Source organism: Portunus trituberculatus, chromosome 25, assembly GCF_017591435.1.
Source record: "Portunus trituberculatus isolate SZX2019 chromosome 25, ASM1759143v1, whole genome shotgun sequence".
Taxonomy (NCBI): Eukaryota; Metazoa; Arthropoda; class Malacostraca; order Decapoda; family Portunidae; genus Portunus; species Portunus trituberculatus.
The window spans coordinates 2023907-2041393 of record NC_059279.1 but is presented as its reverse complement, the minus strand read 5'-3'; the positions used below and the strand labels follow the sequence as shown (position 1 = coordinate 2041393).

At 39.6% G+C, this 17487-nt stretch overlaps 1 protein-coding gene and 1 long non-coding RNA gene across 2 annotated transcripts; one reads left to right on the top strand and one right to left on the bottom strand.

The window, feature by feature from the left end:
* The first annotated feature begins 11739 nt into the window (after window positions 1–11739).
* LOC123509012 (protein Mpv17-like) lies at window positions 11740–13428 on the top strand. Its single transcript, XM_045263158.1, has 4 exons — window positions 11740–12110; window positions 12476–12591; window positions 12845–13066; window positions 13303–13428. The coding sequence occupies exons 1-4, from the start codon at window positions 12002–12004 to the stop codon at window positions 13426–13428; spliced, it is 573 nt and encodes a 190-aa protein (XP_045119093.1). The 5' UTR covers window positions 11740–12001.
* A 968-nt stretch (window positions 13429–14396) lies between these two features.
* Window positions 14397–17487, bottom strand: LOC123508749. The gene is made up of 3 exons (XR_006675997.1): window positions 16950–17487; window positions 16567–16684; window positions 14397–14739 (listed from the first exon to the last, which is right to left on the bottom strand). It is a non-coding gene; the product is annotated as an uncharacterized LOC123508749 (long non-coding RNA).

Genomic DNA, 17487 nt, shown 5'->3' with positions numbered 1-17487 from the left:
ACTTTGTGCTCACTGAGACACATTTCAGTGCTAAAAAAAAAAAAAGATGAGATTGGTGGGAGATTAATTATATACCGCACTCGATTTGTTTTCTTGCCATACTTTCGCACAGGGACATGGAACAAGAGGCTGCTAACTGCTTGTTATCCTCACGTCACACTCCCCCTATCCCCTCCTGCCTGCCTTCTTTTGACCCCATCCACCGTGCCGGGCTACCTTCAACCTTCCGCCTCCCTTCCCTGGTCTCTGCTTCTCCGTCACGTAGAGGCTGCTACCCAACGCCAGCTCCCTTAGCCATGTTCTAATCTTCCTTTATCGTATATCTAGTGGCCATGGCGTTAATACTAGCCTTAGAGCTTTCATTGATCTCAAGGGTGGCTTCGACAGGGCCAACAAAGATGTTATTATGGAGGAACTCTTTCTCAAAGGTGTAAAAGGTAGATTACGTATTAGGATGGATCAGGGACTATTTGTACAATAGAACAGCACAGGTTTGGTTTCAAGGTGCAGTCTCCTCTGAGGAAGTCTTTGACCTTGGAAAACCACAGGGTGGAGTCCTTAGTCCAATATACACATGCCCAAAGGTACATACACAGTATGTGTGTATGTACCTTTTTGTAATGTGTTGAATCAACACTTATAATAAAGGTAGCAGAAAAAACAATGGTTTATTTGTGTTTTTATTTCATGTTTAGTATCTAAATATGATATTTAAACAATAATGAATACTTCAATGTATTAATCATGCAGTGTCTCATCATAATTGTTGTTATCATTGTTCTACAAATGTTGACGACAAAACTATAAGTCAGGGTACTCTTGTCTCTCAATCCTAATGATGATCAAAACTGTAAGGGAAACTGTGTCTTACATGATAAAGGTGTTAACCTAAGACAACACACAAACAAACAAAAGGGCTCTCAGAAAATAATAACAAGGTGGGAGGCCGAACTTAGTTTGAAATGTGTCTTAACCCTTAATTCTCTTCAAAAGGGATTACTTTGAAAAAAAAAAAAAGTTAAAAAGTTAAGCAGTGAAAAATTGACATTTGAGGGGCTTAGTTTCACAGAACAGAAAATACTTGAGTCACTAATGATTATAATGGAACACAGCATGTTAGTGAATTTAAGTTTTTTTAAGCATACACAATAAATGTAACAAGCAAAAACAAGTAAGTTATATATAGAGAAAAGTAAATTGGTGTACATGCAGACAAAAGCTACATAGCTGATCACATCAACTATGCAAGATGCCACAACAGAGCATACACCATTACCACAGACCTCAGACATTATCAGCATTATACATCAGCGTTGAAACTAACACAATAAGCATATCACCATTCAAAGTTACAAAATAAAAGATGCATGTTTAAGCACCTAGAAGCAGGTTGTGGTTTTGTGGGAATACCCACATGTTTGTAAGCCCTAGCTACAGCCAAAATATCACTAAAGAGTATGGAAAGCAGAGACGTCACACAAGCAAGTCAAATATACATTAAGCATTTTAACACATAGCTAGGTATCCTACATCAATGCAAACAAACATGTTTCAATTCAGAAAAAAAAAAAATCATACCATTGTCTTTCCATTCATGAAAACCAGTTAGACTGGCAATAAAGTATATTTGGTCAAGGATATGAATATAATCAGTGAGGCAAAGCAAAAACAATGTAAAGCAAAGCAATACAAACTACACACAAGTGTAATAGGAAAACCTATTACACAACACAATAAGCACACTTTAGTATTGGTTAAACCTAAATCAAGCAAACACCACCATAGATACAACATACGACTAATTGTTAAGTTGAAAAAAAGTATTCATGTACGACACACTAACAAACGAGGACTTAACAATAAACCTACTATACAGAAAATAGATTACATATCTTTTCCTTCACAGGCCATATTGAAGCTGAAATAAATCAATCAAAAATACAATATCATAACAATATACACTAAGTCCTCGTTATACGGTACATATGCGTTCCTGAAAACCTCACCATAAATCAAAATTACCGTATACCAAACCCATTACAACATGTAATAGTAAGGAATGCGTTCCAGCACGTCAAAAGTCACCCATACAGAAATTAAAGCTACACAAGTTTCTTTGCAGATGACAAAACTTTTGAAGAAAGTTGGGTCACACGATGATGGTGGAACTCTATAGCAGGACTTAGATAGACTATGGGAATGGAAGAAAAGATGGGAGATGGAATTCAACATTAAGAAATGTAGCATAATGGAATTTAGGAAGAGCAAAAATAGGATAACAAGACAATACAAACTTGGAGAAGAGAAGATTAAGAAGGTGGAAAGTAAAAAGGACCTGGGAGTTCTCATAACAAAGGAAATGTCCCCCAATAAACATATCAATAAAATTGTTGGTGAGACCTACAACTTACTGAGAAATATTAGAATTGCATTCACATATATTGATGAAGATATGGTGAAAAAGTTATTGGAATCCTTGATCAGACCATGACTGGAGTATGCAGCAGTACTGTGGTCACCTCACACCAGGAAGAATATCACAAAAATTGAAAGGCTACAAAGAGCAGCCACCAAACTGGCCCCAACCTTGTCGGCTCTTACGTATGAAAAGAGACTGGAGAGACTGGACTGACCAACACTGGAGCAGAGAAGAGAAAGAGGCGACCTGTTGACCATCTACAGAATAATGAATAATATGGCGCTTCCTGATAGGATGGACCTGCTGAAGAGGGACACAAGGGACACAAGAGGACATGGACTAAAACTCACAAAAGACAACTACAGAAGAGACTTCAAGAAAAACAGCTTCCCCCATAGAGTGATAGATATATGGAACGGACTGGACAGAGAGGTGGTGCATGCAAAGTCCACCACCACCACTTCAACACAAAATTAGACACTGTGAGGTACAGAGATGGGACAACACCACCATGGGCTCCCCTCCCGTATAATACAACTAGGTAAATATACACACACACCAATTTGGGAAATAATTACAAGTTCACTAAATGAAGTGAAAGTTCCACTAGAATGGAAGACAACCAAGGTAATACCAATATTTAAAGGAAGAAAGGCAACTGAACCACTAAACTACAGACCAGCGTCACTTACAAGCATTTTGGGGAAGATGTGTCAAATAATTATCAAAGAAAATGGGTTAAACATCTGGAAGAAGAAAAAGTCATATAGAACAGACAATTTGGGTTCAGGACAGGACGGTCATGTGTATCAAACTTATTAAGGTTCTACTCTAGAGTTATAGGAGTGGAAAGCAGAGACGGATGGTGGACACAGTATACCTGGACATAAAAAGGCTTTTGATAAAGTCCCTCATGAAAGATTACTTTAGAAACTAGAGAACATAGGAGGATTGCAAGGAACCTTATCAGAAGGGATAAGAAATTATTTGAAGGACAGGGAAATGAGAACTGTGATCAGAGATACATAGTCAACTTTGGGTAAAGTAACTAGCGGAGTGCCACAAGGGTTAGTGTAAGTGCTAGCCCCCATTATGTTCCAGATTTATGTAAACGACATTCACAATGGGGTAAACAGTTATATTAATCTATTTGCTGATGATGCAAAGCTGCTACGAGTTATCAAAACCAGGGAGGACGTTTTGCTGTTACAGGAAAATATAAGCAAAATCTATGAATGGAGCAGGAAGTGGAAATTGGAGTTTAATGCCAAGAAATGTCACGTAATGGAACTAAGAAAGAGTAAGAAAAGACCAGTATGGAACTACCTGATGGATAAGGAACAAAATAATAATGAAGACTATTGAGGAAAAAGATCTGGGAGTGATTATACAGGAAAATCTGAACCCAAGAAACACATAAGCAAGATATTTGGATTATCATGTAAAATGTTGACAAATATAAGAATGACATTTCAATTCATGGACAAAGATATGATGAAAAAATCATCACAAGCATGATACGCCCAAGGCTGGAATATGCAGCTGTGGTGTGGTCTCCACAAGTTCTGAAAAGGATATAAGAAGATTAGAACAGATACAGAAGATTGCTAAAAAGATGGTGCCAGAACTAAAGGACCTAATATACAAAGAATGGCTGAAGGAAATGTGACTGCAAACCTTACAAGATAGAAGAGAATGAGGGGACCTAATAACAATGTACAAGATAGTCAATGGCATTGAACAAAATAGACAAGGAAGACCTGGTGCTGGTGACAGAAGATGGAAGGACAAGAGGACATGTAAAGAAGATCAGGATGAGGCAGTGTGTCAAGGATATTGGAAAATAGTTTTCCTCATAGAACGGTGGAAAAGTGGAATGCATTGAGTGGTGAAGTTGTTACACCACATAATGTGCATAACTTTAAGGAAAAAATTGGATAAATGAAGACATGGAGACAGGACGCTACGAGGCCCGCTGGAACCCTGTACAATACTACTAAGTAAATACAACTAGGTAAACACACATATGCACACATACACACACCTTCTTAGGATGTGCAATAATAGTAACATGGCAACAGGTCTGAGTGGCAAAATTGCCACAGCCTTGTCTTGCTCCCACCAACAGTCCGAGGCTGTCCCAGTGTGTCCCATCCCCAGCATGAACTGCAGGTTGTCTGTGATGGCGTGCTGGACCCCCCACACCTCCACCGCCTCCCTCATGACCTGCAGGAGGGAGAGAGAGAGTGAGTGGTTTGGGGTGTCTGGTTAGGCTAGCTTTGGTGAGCTTGGAAAGGCGGCTTAAATTGTAAAAAAAAATTAGAAAAACCTAACAAAATATAAGAAAATCGAAGGGAAACATTAAAAAACACCAAAACACAGGAATAATGAATGAAAAACATACAGAAACATTAAAAAAAAACATTAAAACACACGAATAATGTAAAAAAAAATTGAAAAACATTAAAAACTTAAAAACACAAGGTTCAAATCTGTGGGAGAGGGAGAGAGGAGTGGTTATGAGGTGTTAGATTAGGTTAGGTTGAAAACGAGTGTGTTTTGGGAATGTTTTGGGGTGTTTTGAGTGTGTTCTGTGGTGTTTATGTTGTGTTCATAGCATCCTGTCTCCATTTATCCAATTTTTTCCTTAAAGTTATGCACTTTATGTGGTGTAACAACTTCACCACTAAATGCATTCCACTTTTCCACCATTCTATGCAGAAAACTATTTTCTAATATCCTTCACATTTTGCCTCATCCTGATCTTCTTTTGAGTATGTTCTGTGGTGTTTATGTCATGTTCAGAGTGTGTTTTGGGGTGTTTTTGGTGTGCTCAGAGTGTGCTTGTTTTGGTGTGTTTTAGGCTGTATTGGGGTCTTCTGGGGTGTTTTTGGTGTTCTTAGAGTGTGCTTGTTTTGGTGTGTATTGGGGTCTTCTGGGATGTTTTTGGTGTGCTTAGAGTGTGCTTTGGGATGTTTCGGTGTGTTTCAACACGCAGATGAGACACACATCTAAAAATCACCCAAACACATTCAAACACCACCAAACACACTCAAATCCCCAAAAACACTCCTAAACACCCAAAACACACACCCAAATATCCCCAAACCACTCAAACACCACAAAAACACACCAAAAAAACCACAAAAACACACTCTTTCACCTCAAACACCCCAGAAACACACCCAAACCCTTCCAGTTTTTACAAGATGTTTGATGATCTATTGACAGAGTAACATGCTATTTATCAAATCAAAAGCAAAAACACTCTTAAGAACAAACTTCCTCCTAACTGTGGACTTTGAAAAACTGGTTGCCTAAGTTGTATTTCTAAAAGACTCCTGTTTCAGTAACATGGTTAATGAAAGACAACACTAATATTTCAATCACCCCAAAAAAACATGCCTGCCCTGCGCTTCACAAATCAGAATCAGAATATACACCAATAGCACCCCTACACCACAAAACACACCCAAACCACTTTAAAATGCTCAAAATCCCAAGATCCTAGAGGGCCTTGTACCAAATGTGGGCATACAACTTGACCACATCCAAGAAGAGGGCGGTTGTGCTATGTGAAGAGGGAAGAAGCAACAGCTCATACAAAAAACTAACCTAAAACACACTCAATACACCATACAATACCTAAAAATTCCCCTAACCGCACTCAGAATACACCCATATATTCAAACACCCCTCTATACCACACTCAAGATATGTAAAATATACCTAAAAACATCTAACACACACTGAAAACACACAAAATATACCCAAAACACCTTGCAACACTACCAAACACACTCAAAATACTTCAGATATAACCCAAAAACACCAAAATGCGTTATAAAGAACGATAACATTAAAAAGGGGACTTACCTAAATATTGTGGCTTGGCTCCTCCTCTTCTTCCACTTCCATTTTTCCTTTCTTCTTCGTTCTCCTCCTTTTTTCTTTCTTCTACTGCTCCCATCAACACGCCTGAGCCTAGAAACACATCAAAACACTTTGAAAACACGAGATATTAGGCAAAATATTGAGGAACTGGAGTGAGAGTACCTATTGTGGCTTGCCTGCTCCTCCACTTATTCCTCCCTTTCTCCTTCCTTCCTTCTCACCCTCCTTTATCTATCTTTTCTTCTTCCTTCTGCTACTAATATCTACACACCTGAGCCAAGAAACACAGGAAAACACGTAGAAATCACTAGATATTAGGCAAAATATCGACGAACTGGGCGGGAGGGAGGGAGGGACGCCGGCCTTGGTTATGATGAGTCACCACCTTGGCTGTGACGTCATCAAGAGCGCGGGAACAGTGGTGACTCGGCTGAATTACGTAAATAATTTTAAAAATGACTTCAAGAAAAAACGAAGCCAAGGCCGAATGCTTACTTTTTTATGACTTGATAGATACTTTAATTAATATCCAAAACATCAAAACATCTCCTGCTTAACTAGTTTTAAAAACTGCCTAAATTAAGTATATAAAATGTATATAAACATTTCCACTTAAAACGCTGCCAAAACGTCCAGCCATTTCGAATTTATATTTCTTTCGAAAAATATTAGACAATATAAACACTCTTCTCAGGCATCTAACACTGACCTAAAACCAGAAGTGAACGAGTGAAAGAGCATTTATGTAAAACATAACCATTAAACTCTAATCTCATTAAAAACTCTTGTAAAGTCCACCTATTATCACTTGGCGAGTATTCTAACACATTCTACAGAGTCTGAGCTTTCTTTTAAGGCATTCTACAACGAGTTTGACCGTCAAACAGAAACGTAAACTAATAAAATCGAAAAAATAAAACATACGTTAAACGGAACAAAACACCAGTTCAAAGTCTACATATTTCACTCAATGGATTGATTTCACGCTTAAAAAAGTACAGACGGTTAATTGATACAATAAAGGCCCAGTTACAGCACGAAATAAAAAAAAAAGTTGAAATTGGAAGATGGAAAATTTTGACGGTTATGGCAGCTCATATTTAAGCGATAAAACACAACTAAACTCCACATATTTACCGAACCTAGGCGCGGAACACACTTCAAACACAAAGAAATATTTAGAGAAACCATAAAAACACATCATGGAAGCGTAATATTATTTCTAGAGAACATAACAAAAAAGTATTGGAACCCGCAGGTTGCCACGGGGGACATGGGTGGTGCTCGGGGGGCGGGGCGGGGACCGGGCGGGAGGTAACATCCGGGAACACTGCAGCGCGGGCTCCATAATCCTTATGTTGCATTTATTATCTAACCACAACAAAATTAAGCCACATCGGGAAAACTTGCCCAGGTAACATGCAATAGCACAGTAATGGCTGCATTCTGACACATGTTTGGCTTACGGTGAGTCAAAGAAGCAAATGATAGCTGGTAATACTAACAACAGCTCGTTATACCCATCACCTTTTCAACATTTGGGCACTGTTTTCACTCTCATATGCAAAGAAAACCTACAAATAAGAGAGTGGCCTTAGAAATACCTGAAATAAATGATGGTGAGGCGTTGTGGAGAGTCGTGGTGAAGAGTTGTATTGTTCTCTTGTCTCGTCGCTGGTGCTGTCGGGAATGTCATCACTTCACTTTTGTGTGTGTGTGTGTGTGTGTGTGTTTGGGTGTATATGGATATGTTGTGGATGTGTTGCGGGGTGTTTGAGTGTGTTTATGGGGTGTATAAGCAACACCAAACACCACACGGCCATCACTACTAAGTTTGTTGACATGGAGTAGACGTGCACTCGGCCCATCACACTTCTTTCCCTCCTTACACACTAATCCCTTATCAACACCACTGCCACACCTTACACACCTGTTCCTTGGTGCATTAATAACCTCCACCACCTCTGTCACGGCACTGTCACCTGTATACAGGCTGAAAATATAACGGCACTCCAGTGAGGTCAACCGTGTGTCTCGGCGGGAGGTACCGACGCCATCATCAACTGTAGCTTTCTAAAGGAATTGACTCTCTTCTCCTTGCCCGCTATAAATTGCAATACTATGTCCTTGTATGTATTAAATTCTCAGTGTTTGAAAATTATCACGGAATTATGTATGAATTATTCAGTGTTTTTATGGTTTTAGTTTATTTAAGGATACAAGTTGCTGTGGGGAGCTTCAAAATGTCGACATTACTAAACTCAGCATTCACAACACAATAAATTCCAATACTATGTCCTTGTTTGTGTTAAATTCTCAGGATTTGAAAGTTATCTGGGAATTATGTGTGGAATACTCAATGTTTTTTTATGGTTTTAATCTATTGGAAGATACAAGCAGCCGTGAGGAGGAGCTACAAAATGTCGACATTACCAAACTCAACATTCGCAACACACAATATATAAATCTAATTAAAGAACACACAAATAAATACAAAAATAATAAAACAACAACAAAAATAACACGATTATTAAAAAACAAACATGATAAACAGTGAGAGATGAGTGACAAAATATCGACATTACAAATCACGACATTCAAAACAAATAAAAAGCAACACAAATAAATAATAAGAAAAAAGAAAACAATAAAAAATGTGTGTGGTGTGTGTGTGGTGATAGAGTGGAAGAGAGCAGTGTGGTGCATGGTGTGTGATAGAGTGGAAGAGAGCTGTGTGGTGTATGGTGTGTGTGGTGACAGTGGTGTGTGTGGTGATAGAGTGAAAGAGAGCAAATTGTGGTGTATGGTGTGTGTGGTGATAGAGGGAAAGAGAGCAGTGTGGTGTGTGATGACAGTGGTGAGTGTGGTGACAGAGTGAAAGAGAGCAAATTGTGGTGTATGGTGTGTGGTGACAGTGGTGTGTGTGGTGACAGAGTGAAAGAGAGCAAATTGTGGTGTATGGTGTGTAGTGACAGTGATGTGTGTGGTGACAGAGAAAGAGAGCAAATTGTGGTGTATGGTGTGGGGTGTATGGTCCGCCATGCACACTCCCAGCGACACAGAGTCCTCGCGCCTCTCAGACCTACAATATCTCTCTCTCTCTCTCTCTCTCTCTCTCTCTCTCTCTCTCTCTCTCTCTCTCTCTACCAAACCATTTCCTTTAAACTTGAATTTACACAAAGAGTTGAACAAGATGCGAATACATGTAGTAGTAGTAGTAGTAGTAGTAGCAGTTGTAGCGTTAGTAGTAGTAGTAGTAGTAGTGTTTGTAATAGTAGTAGTAGTAGTGTGTTTAATAGTAGTAGTGGTGGTGGTGGTGGTGGTGGTGGTGGTAGTAATAGTAATTACAGTGATTGATGCTTTCACCAACGCCCAGGGACATGGGATCACACATCATTCTAAATAAGAGAGAGAGAGAGAGAGAGAGAGAGAGAGAGAGAGAGAGAGAGAGAGAGTATTTGACATGTGTTAAGTAATTGCTTTACCAAGAAAAGTCAATCTTCAGACCAACTTTCACTTGATATACAGTTTAATTATCCTTCATTTAAATGCGCATGTTACATCTACATATGCACATGCACATGTGTATTCACATGTGTACAGGGCCTTGTTCAGTGATAGGTTAGCCCCAAAGACATCTTCCCACCTCTCACCCAAGTCTACCACAGCTGGAAAACAGTGTTATGATGATATGTTTTCCAGCTCATATAAATGAGATGATACTATCATCTCACTTGTATGTATGATTTTCCGTCTAAATCTTAGTGGCACAGTATGCCGCGACTATTGCGAGTCTGTTAAAGTCACATATATGGTGGGCAGCCTCCAAACATGGACATAAGACGGAAAATAAGGAGCGTAACTGGGGTTCCCATGTATTCTCAATGGGCGGCAGGCAAGGTGTTGTGTGATATGGGGTTATGGGCAGCAGCGGAGTGCGGACCCTTCATTTGTGTGACGTCATGCCGCCTTCTCTTATTCACCCTCCTTGCTCTCACCACATGGCATGATGATGTAAAAGACTAGCAGTTACTGGTGACTGGTGCTCACGCATCACCTCACTGCTCAGTGCTTAGTCAGGACTCAGTCAGTCACTCAGTAACTGTCCGCGTGTCCTTTTCCACCACACCGGTCACACTTGTCCTGTATCACAACGAGGACATGACAGAGCGTGAGTTTGTTCTCCCCAACACTGGTAAATCTTTGAAAATTGTTGAGAGTTATAATCAATTTAACACAGGTGTTACGGAGCTAAAATTACCCAGAATGAGAAGCTTAATGTGATGAGAATAAAGGGTAAGATGAGCCATGCTGAGTTTGGTGAAAGACTGAAAAGTACCAAAGAGAAGAAAGAAGGTGCATGCGATCGAGGTGTGTGAAGCAGAATGTGGGGGAACGTCGGGAAAATATATAGACGCAAAGAAGACAAGAAAATAGAGAACAGGGAAGGAAAAAAGGCGCTTGTAATGTGTAAGTGAAAAGAAATTGGTGTGCAGCAGAGAACAGCATGAAGTAATTAGATAAAGGTAGAAGGCAGGGAGGCATCAGGTGAAGAGACCGCACAGTGAAAGAGCTTTGGAGGAAGGAAATATGCAGAGTAAAGGGATGAGGTACTAAATATAATGCTATAAACAATGAAGAGTGGAATATGAATAGGATTGAGATGAACAGGCAGAAAGGCCATTAACTCCTTCAGTAGCATGACACGTTTTCCTATTCCTTCTTACTATTTCTCGTTATTATACCGATCCAAAAACTTATTTGGGGATTAGAAAAGTGAAAACTCCGGTCACTAATCTTCAAACCTTCATAGACTCTTCCTAATGCAAAAGAAAATAATTGTTTAATCATATCCAAAACTCATGGTAGAAATGCGTCCCAGTACTGAAGGGGTTAAAGGACTAGTTGTGACCATATCCTAGATCCAGCCACTCTCAGGGATACACTCAAGGAATATCTTACGTTTGCTCCCAGACTGTAGGATGTTTATGAATTAAGGTGTGCAATATCTGTATTTATTGATTAACTTATATTCCTGTAATGTGTACTATATATATATATATATATATATATATATATATATATATATATATATATATATATATATATATATATATATATATATATATATATATAATTTTATTGTTTGATAGCCTCTCCTTATGTCTGTCCATTAATGCAGCAGTAAATGCATCAATCGATCAGTCAATAGCCTCTTCAGTAGCATGACGCGTTTTCATATTCCTTCTGGTGACTATTTGGTGATTTTACACACCTTCAGAAACTCATGTGGGGGATTAAAGTAGTGAAGGTGGACTTATGAAGGAAGCGTAGGTGAACTACAGTGCAAAGACCAGAGGAAGTAATCAGAGATATTGCCACCATGCTGGGACTATGTGGTAGCAAGGAACAGAGGGAAGAGACAGTATGAGAGGAAAATGTTTCTGGTGCAGGCCTGGGGAACATGTCAGAGAGGTTAAAAGTTAAGGGACATGTTGATATGAGTCTGTGTTCATTTTTGTCCCTCCCACAGGCTGAAAAGGTCGACGGACAGCAGGTGACATACTAAGGTCACAAGAAGAACTAGAATTTCCATACCGGAGTTGAACAAGTTGTTTCTTACTATTAGAGAGAAACACATGATACTTGTAGAGGGATGCTGATGTGAGGCGATCATAAGTGAGTGAAATGCAAGTACCTATCCCGCGGGGCCACAACACAAACATGGGTTCCATTCTCAGAGCACATTCACGGCTGTTAAGTAAATACCCCGCCACAATGCAGTGTCTTCAGGCAGGTAATATTGACGACACAATGTATGTATATTGCTTGCAAATACACATTAACAATTCAAAAGGCTCGTTGCATTTCTTATAGTCTTGCATTTCTCACCCTTCCTTGCCAGTTGACTATTTGTTACTGGACGTTCACTTATGAAATCATGTTTGTTATTGCTTCTGCTTTATTTACATTTACTATTATGATAAAAATGCAGAATAATGCCTTCCTCTTTGCCTTCAGCCGCTTCAGTGGAGAGAAATATGAAATAAGCTCTGATATCACCATTAGGTCAATGACTTTTCTCGTCATAAGTGGAGAGAATTCATTGCTCATCTGAAGAACTTTTAAGATGATAAGCGTTAATAATCGTTTCTCCATGAGGTGTGTTGATGGGAGTTGGAGATGCCAGTTCCCAGTTCCTTGTTGAAGGCAAGTCACTCGGAGATTATGAGTGGCGGAGGACTGCTCGCTTCTTAGCCATCGGCACCTTCTTTATTGTGGGTTCTTTTCCTGTTTATTTATTTTTCTATTTATTCTAACATCTAGAGACTTTAGACTTTAAAGTATAAATTTGTTTTCAATATTATCCAATCATCAGCTAATTTTCTTTTTATAACATAGTAAAACAGATGGTTACTAAGTAGGCAAAGATACCGATGTAGATAACACACCAAAACACCACCGAGTAATTTCACGGTGTTACTTGCTATTACTGAGAGATATTTGATCCTAAACTTAATTTTTCCCTAGGGTCCTGTGCTGAAAAAATGGTACGGTCTCCTTGATTGCAAGTTTGGTTCTGGGAAAGGAATATCTGCTGTTAAGAAGGTGGCGTCAGACCAGCTGATCTTTGCACCAACTTTCCTCGGAGCATTCTTGTCAGTGCTGGGCGTCACACAGGGCCGCTCAGTTACTCAAATACAACAGGAAATAAAGACAAACTACAAAGACATCATGCTAACCAGTTGGAGTGTAAGATTTCCCATGTATATATGTATTATTTACTAGATCACATGTCGCCCCTGTGTTATAATCATGTTCCTGAGTGTGGGTGTCTTTTCCCTCAGGTATGGCCAGCACTGCAGACCCTCAACTTTCCCTATGTACCTATTGTTTACTAGATCATGTATTTATTAAACTTTCATCTTGACACGTGACGCCCCTGTGTTATAAAGATGTTCCTGAGTGTGTGTGTCTTTTTCCCTCAGGTATGGCCAGCAGTGCAGACCCTCAACTTTTCCTTCGTGCCTCTTCACCATCAGGTCTTAGTGGTGCAAACTTTCGCTATATTCTGGAGTACTTATCTGGCATGGAAGACAAATAGAGGCCACTAGTCTCCACATCCTATCTACAGCCAAGAGTATAGCTGTTATTCTTGCCACCTGAGAGAGAGAGAGAGAGAGAGAGAGAGAGAGAGAGAGAGAGAGAGAGAGGAATTCCATTTAAGTCAGCCGTCCTTTTATCGAGGAATTGCATTTAACTTGTGTCCCATCCTTCCTAATGTCAATAGAATCGTCTAATAGCACATAAATTTCTAAGTAAAACTGTGTCCCAGTAATGAAGAAGTTAATTTAAGGTTTTATTAAGAGAGCGTCCGAGTTACAGCATCAAACTTCCCTCTGGTACTAAAAATCACGTGTCGGGTGTTTTGAGCGCCATCCTTCCTAATGAGAGCTAAAAAAAAGTGTCCCGGTAATGAAGAGGTTAATTAAGGCGAGTTTTATTAAGAGCTACAACATCAAACTTCCCTCCAGTACTAAAATTTACATGTCGGGTATGTCTTGAGAGCTATCCTTCCTAATGTCAGGTAAAAAAAAATGTGTCCCAGTACTGAAGAGGTGAAAAATGTGTCCCGGCATTGAAGAGGTATAAAATGTGCTCCAGTATTTGTCCCAATATTAGAGATGAAAATGTGTCCCAGTATTTAAGAGGTATAAAATGTGTCCCAGTATTGAAGAGGTAAAAAATGTGTCCCAGTAATGAAACCAAACAGTCGTGTTGAGAGAATAAGATGTTTTAAGACTTGTAGTTATAGTGACCGATTATGGCGATTAACTACATTTCTACATTATTAACAGGGAAAAACACCTGAGAAGACTGCTACGCACGTCGCAGGAGTTTCATAGACGACCACCACCAGCATCACGTCTTCAGACCCTATGCACGGCTGCACGCCCCTACCACTGTATCAGTTTATTTGCCTATTCGTGGACCGGATATAATGAAGCAGGCTTTCTAAATCATGCAACGCAGCGCACCCCTCCTGTCTCCTTGCCTCTCACAGGCCTGGCACACTGACGCGGACAGATCATTTGTAACTGACATAAATTTCCAACTGCTACACCACCACCCTGCACCTCACCAAACCCCACCCACCCATACTTCTTAATCCCTAATATAATCCTATCACAGAACACAAGTATATTTTTTCATAACATAATAAATCACACCGACCTTGTCCTCATACTCGCCTGTATAATTAAGGAGGCGCTGACATAACTCGTACGTCTTGCCGTCCTGCAGCACAAGTACGTCACACCGCCGCTCTCGCTGAGAAGCTAGGGGTTGTCGTCGCCATTTGTCCTCAGTGAACTAGCAACCGGCACTCTCTTCTCCCTCCAGCGCTCGGCAGAATAAGTTAAGAACTGACAGAACAAAAAACTGGATCTTACACACACACACACACACACACACACACACACACACACACACACACACACACACACACACACACCGCGTAGTGTAGTGGTTAGCACGCTCGACTCACAATCGAGAGGGCCGGGTTCGAGTCCCGGTAAGCGGCGAGACAAATGGGTAAGCCTCTTAATGTGTGGTCCCTGTTCACCTAGCAATAAATAGGTACGGGATGTAACTTGAGAGGTTGTGGCCTCGCTTTCCCGGTGTGTGTTGTGTGTTGATGTGGTCTCAGTCCTACCCGAAAATCGGTCTATGAGCTCTGAGCTCGCTCCGTAATGGGGAAGACTGGCTGGGTGACCAGCAGACGACCGAGGTGAGTTACACACATACAGTATATATATATATATATATATATATATATATATATATATATATATATATATATATATATATATATATATAACAAAACAGTGAAACTTGCGTTCATAAAGCAATTTTCACGGCTATCTGAGCAATGTCTGGCTGTGGCAGGCCCTTGTGGGTGTAATAAAGCTGATTATAAGGTCACACCCAAACACATCCAGAAAACGCTCTTTATATCCCAAACATATCTAAACAGACCCAGAATAAACTCAACCTCACCCAAAACACATGAATACAGATGGTAGATATGCACGAATTACAAATCAAAAATAGTATACTATATAGTGCTCATTTATAAGAATTTTATCATTAATATTATTCAGGAATCCTTGCAAATGCCAGTATCTACAGATGAACGAAGTAAAGTATAACACAATCATGTGTACTGCAGGCAGGCTTGTATCCATTATTCAAAGAAATTGCACGAATAATATATAAAAATTTCGTTCATACTGGTCATTGGCCAATAGCAGGCACCGATTTAGTGTTGCCATATCACCATAATTTCTTTGTGCTCTGATTGGTAAATATCCTATGACGTCACAACACAGGGTATATAATTATATTAGTGCACACCCAAACCACTTAAAACACTCAAAACTAACTCAAAACACCACACAAAATCTCAGTGTCCCAAACATACCTAAAACTCACTAGAAACACCCAGTAGTACCCTGAACCACCCAACTTCACACACAAACCACTTACAACACTCAAAACTAACCAAAAACACACTCATAAAACCAAGCAACAACTCAAAAGACACCAAAACACACACAACACTCTGTAGAAACACCACTATACGCCACAATCACCCCCACACACACCCAAACCATTTAAAACACTCAAACTAACATAAAACACACTCAAAACACCATGCAACACCTCAAAATGCACCAAGACACACCTAAAACTCACTAGAAACACAAAATTAAAACAAAATCACCTCCACACACCCAAAGCACTTACAACACTCAATATCATCCCCTACCACACTCAGAAAGCCATGCAACTCCTCAAAATGCCCCAAACACACGTAAAACTCACTAGAAACACCCAATATATACCCATATTACACACACAGCCAAAACACTCCTAACACACACACACACACAGCTTAAAACACTCAAAATTAATCCAAAACACACTCAAAGCACCACATATTTCACTCTATAGATTGATTTCACACTTAAAAGGGGACGATTCTTTGATGTCATAAAGGCTCACTTATAACTTCAAATAAAAAATCTCAGTGGGAAATTAAAATTTTTAGCCATTAAAAAGGCTTTAACATACGCCATAAAACACCACTAAACGCTACGTATTTACCCAACTCAAGCGCGGAAAACACTTCAAACACAACGAAACATTCATAGAAACCATAAAAACATACCATGGAAGCGTAATATTACCGTTAGGAAATACTTGAAAAAAGTATTTGACTCTACAGGCTGTTGGCGGGATGGTAACGGCTGGAGGACGGCGGGGGAGGCGGCAGCCCGGAGACAACAACGGGAACAGGCGGCGGACCTGCATATGTTGTCTTTATCATCTAATCAAGCTAAAATTAAGCCATATAGGGAACTTTTGACTATGGGATATGAAATGGTAGACTGGTGGCTCCATTATGACATATATTTGGCTTACGGTAAGTGAAGGAAGCAAATATCAACTGTTAATACTGATGCCTAGCTTCTATAATAATTATTATCCTATCACCTTTTAATATTTGCGTACTGTTTTCACTCTCAAATGTAAAGGAAAGTTAATAATAAATGAATGGCCTTATAAATACCTTTAATTGATAAAGATAAGGCAGTGTGGAGGGTTGTGGCGAAGGCTTGCACTGCTTGTCTTGCCGCTTGGTGTTTGGTACTGGTGCTTGGTGCTGCTTGAAATTTGTCGGTAATATAGCAACACTTCACTTCACTTCTGTGTGTGTGTAGACATGTTCTGAATGTATGTTGGGGTATTTTGAGTGTGTTTACGAGTATTTTCGGTATATAAGAGTGTTTTTTTTAGTGTTTATGGCTGTGTGGGGGTGTGCATGGGTCAGTATAGCGCACCGCCACCACCACTGTTACCACCACCGCCACCACAAGACAACTACTGGCGTTTTAACCAGTAGCAGAAGGTATGTCTGAAGGTACTGTGTATAATAGTATATCTATGATAACTATCTATTACTAAATCTATCCTCAATGAGATACTACTTGTAAAAAGTATCACATAATGATTTACTGGTTATTGTGACATCTTTCTCTTCAAAATTGTGTCCAACTTTGGTTATTTGTCAAAGCAGTATATATCAAATTGTATCTAGTTGTACAGCG

Excerpts from the sequence above, each read along its gene's own strand:
- LOC123509012 (XM_045263158.1), top strand. The coding sequence starts at position 12,002 with ATGCAAGTACCTATCCCGCGGGGCCACAACACAAACATGGGTTCCATT. Across the intron at positions 12,111-12,475 it reads AATGCAGTGTCTTCAGGCAG|GTGTGTTGATGGGAGTTGGA; the intron begins GTAATATTGACG and ends TTTCTCCATGAG. Across the intron at positions 12,592-12,844 it reads CCATCGGCACCTTCTTTATT|GGTCCTGTGCTGAAAAAATG; the intron begins GTGGGTTCTTTT and ends ATTTTTCCCTAG.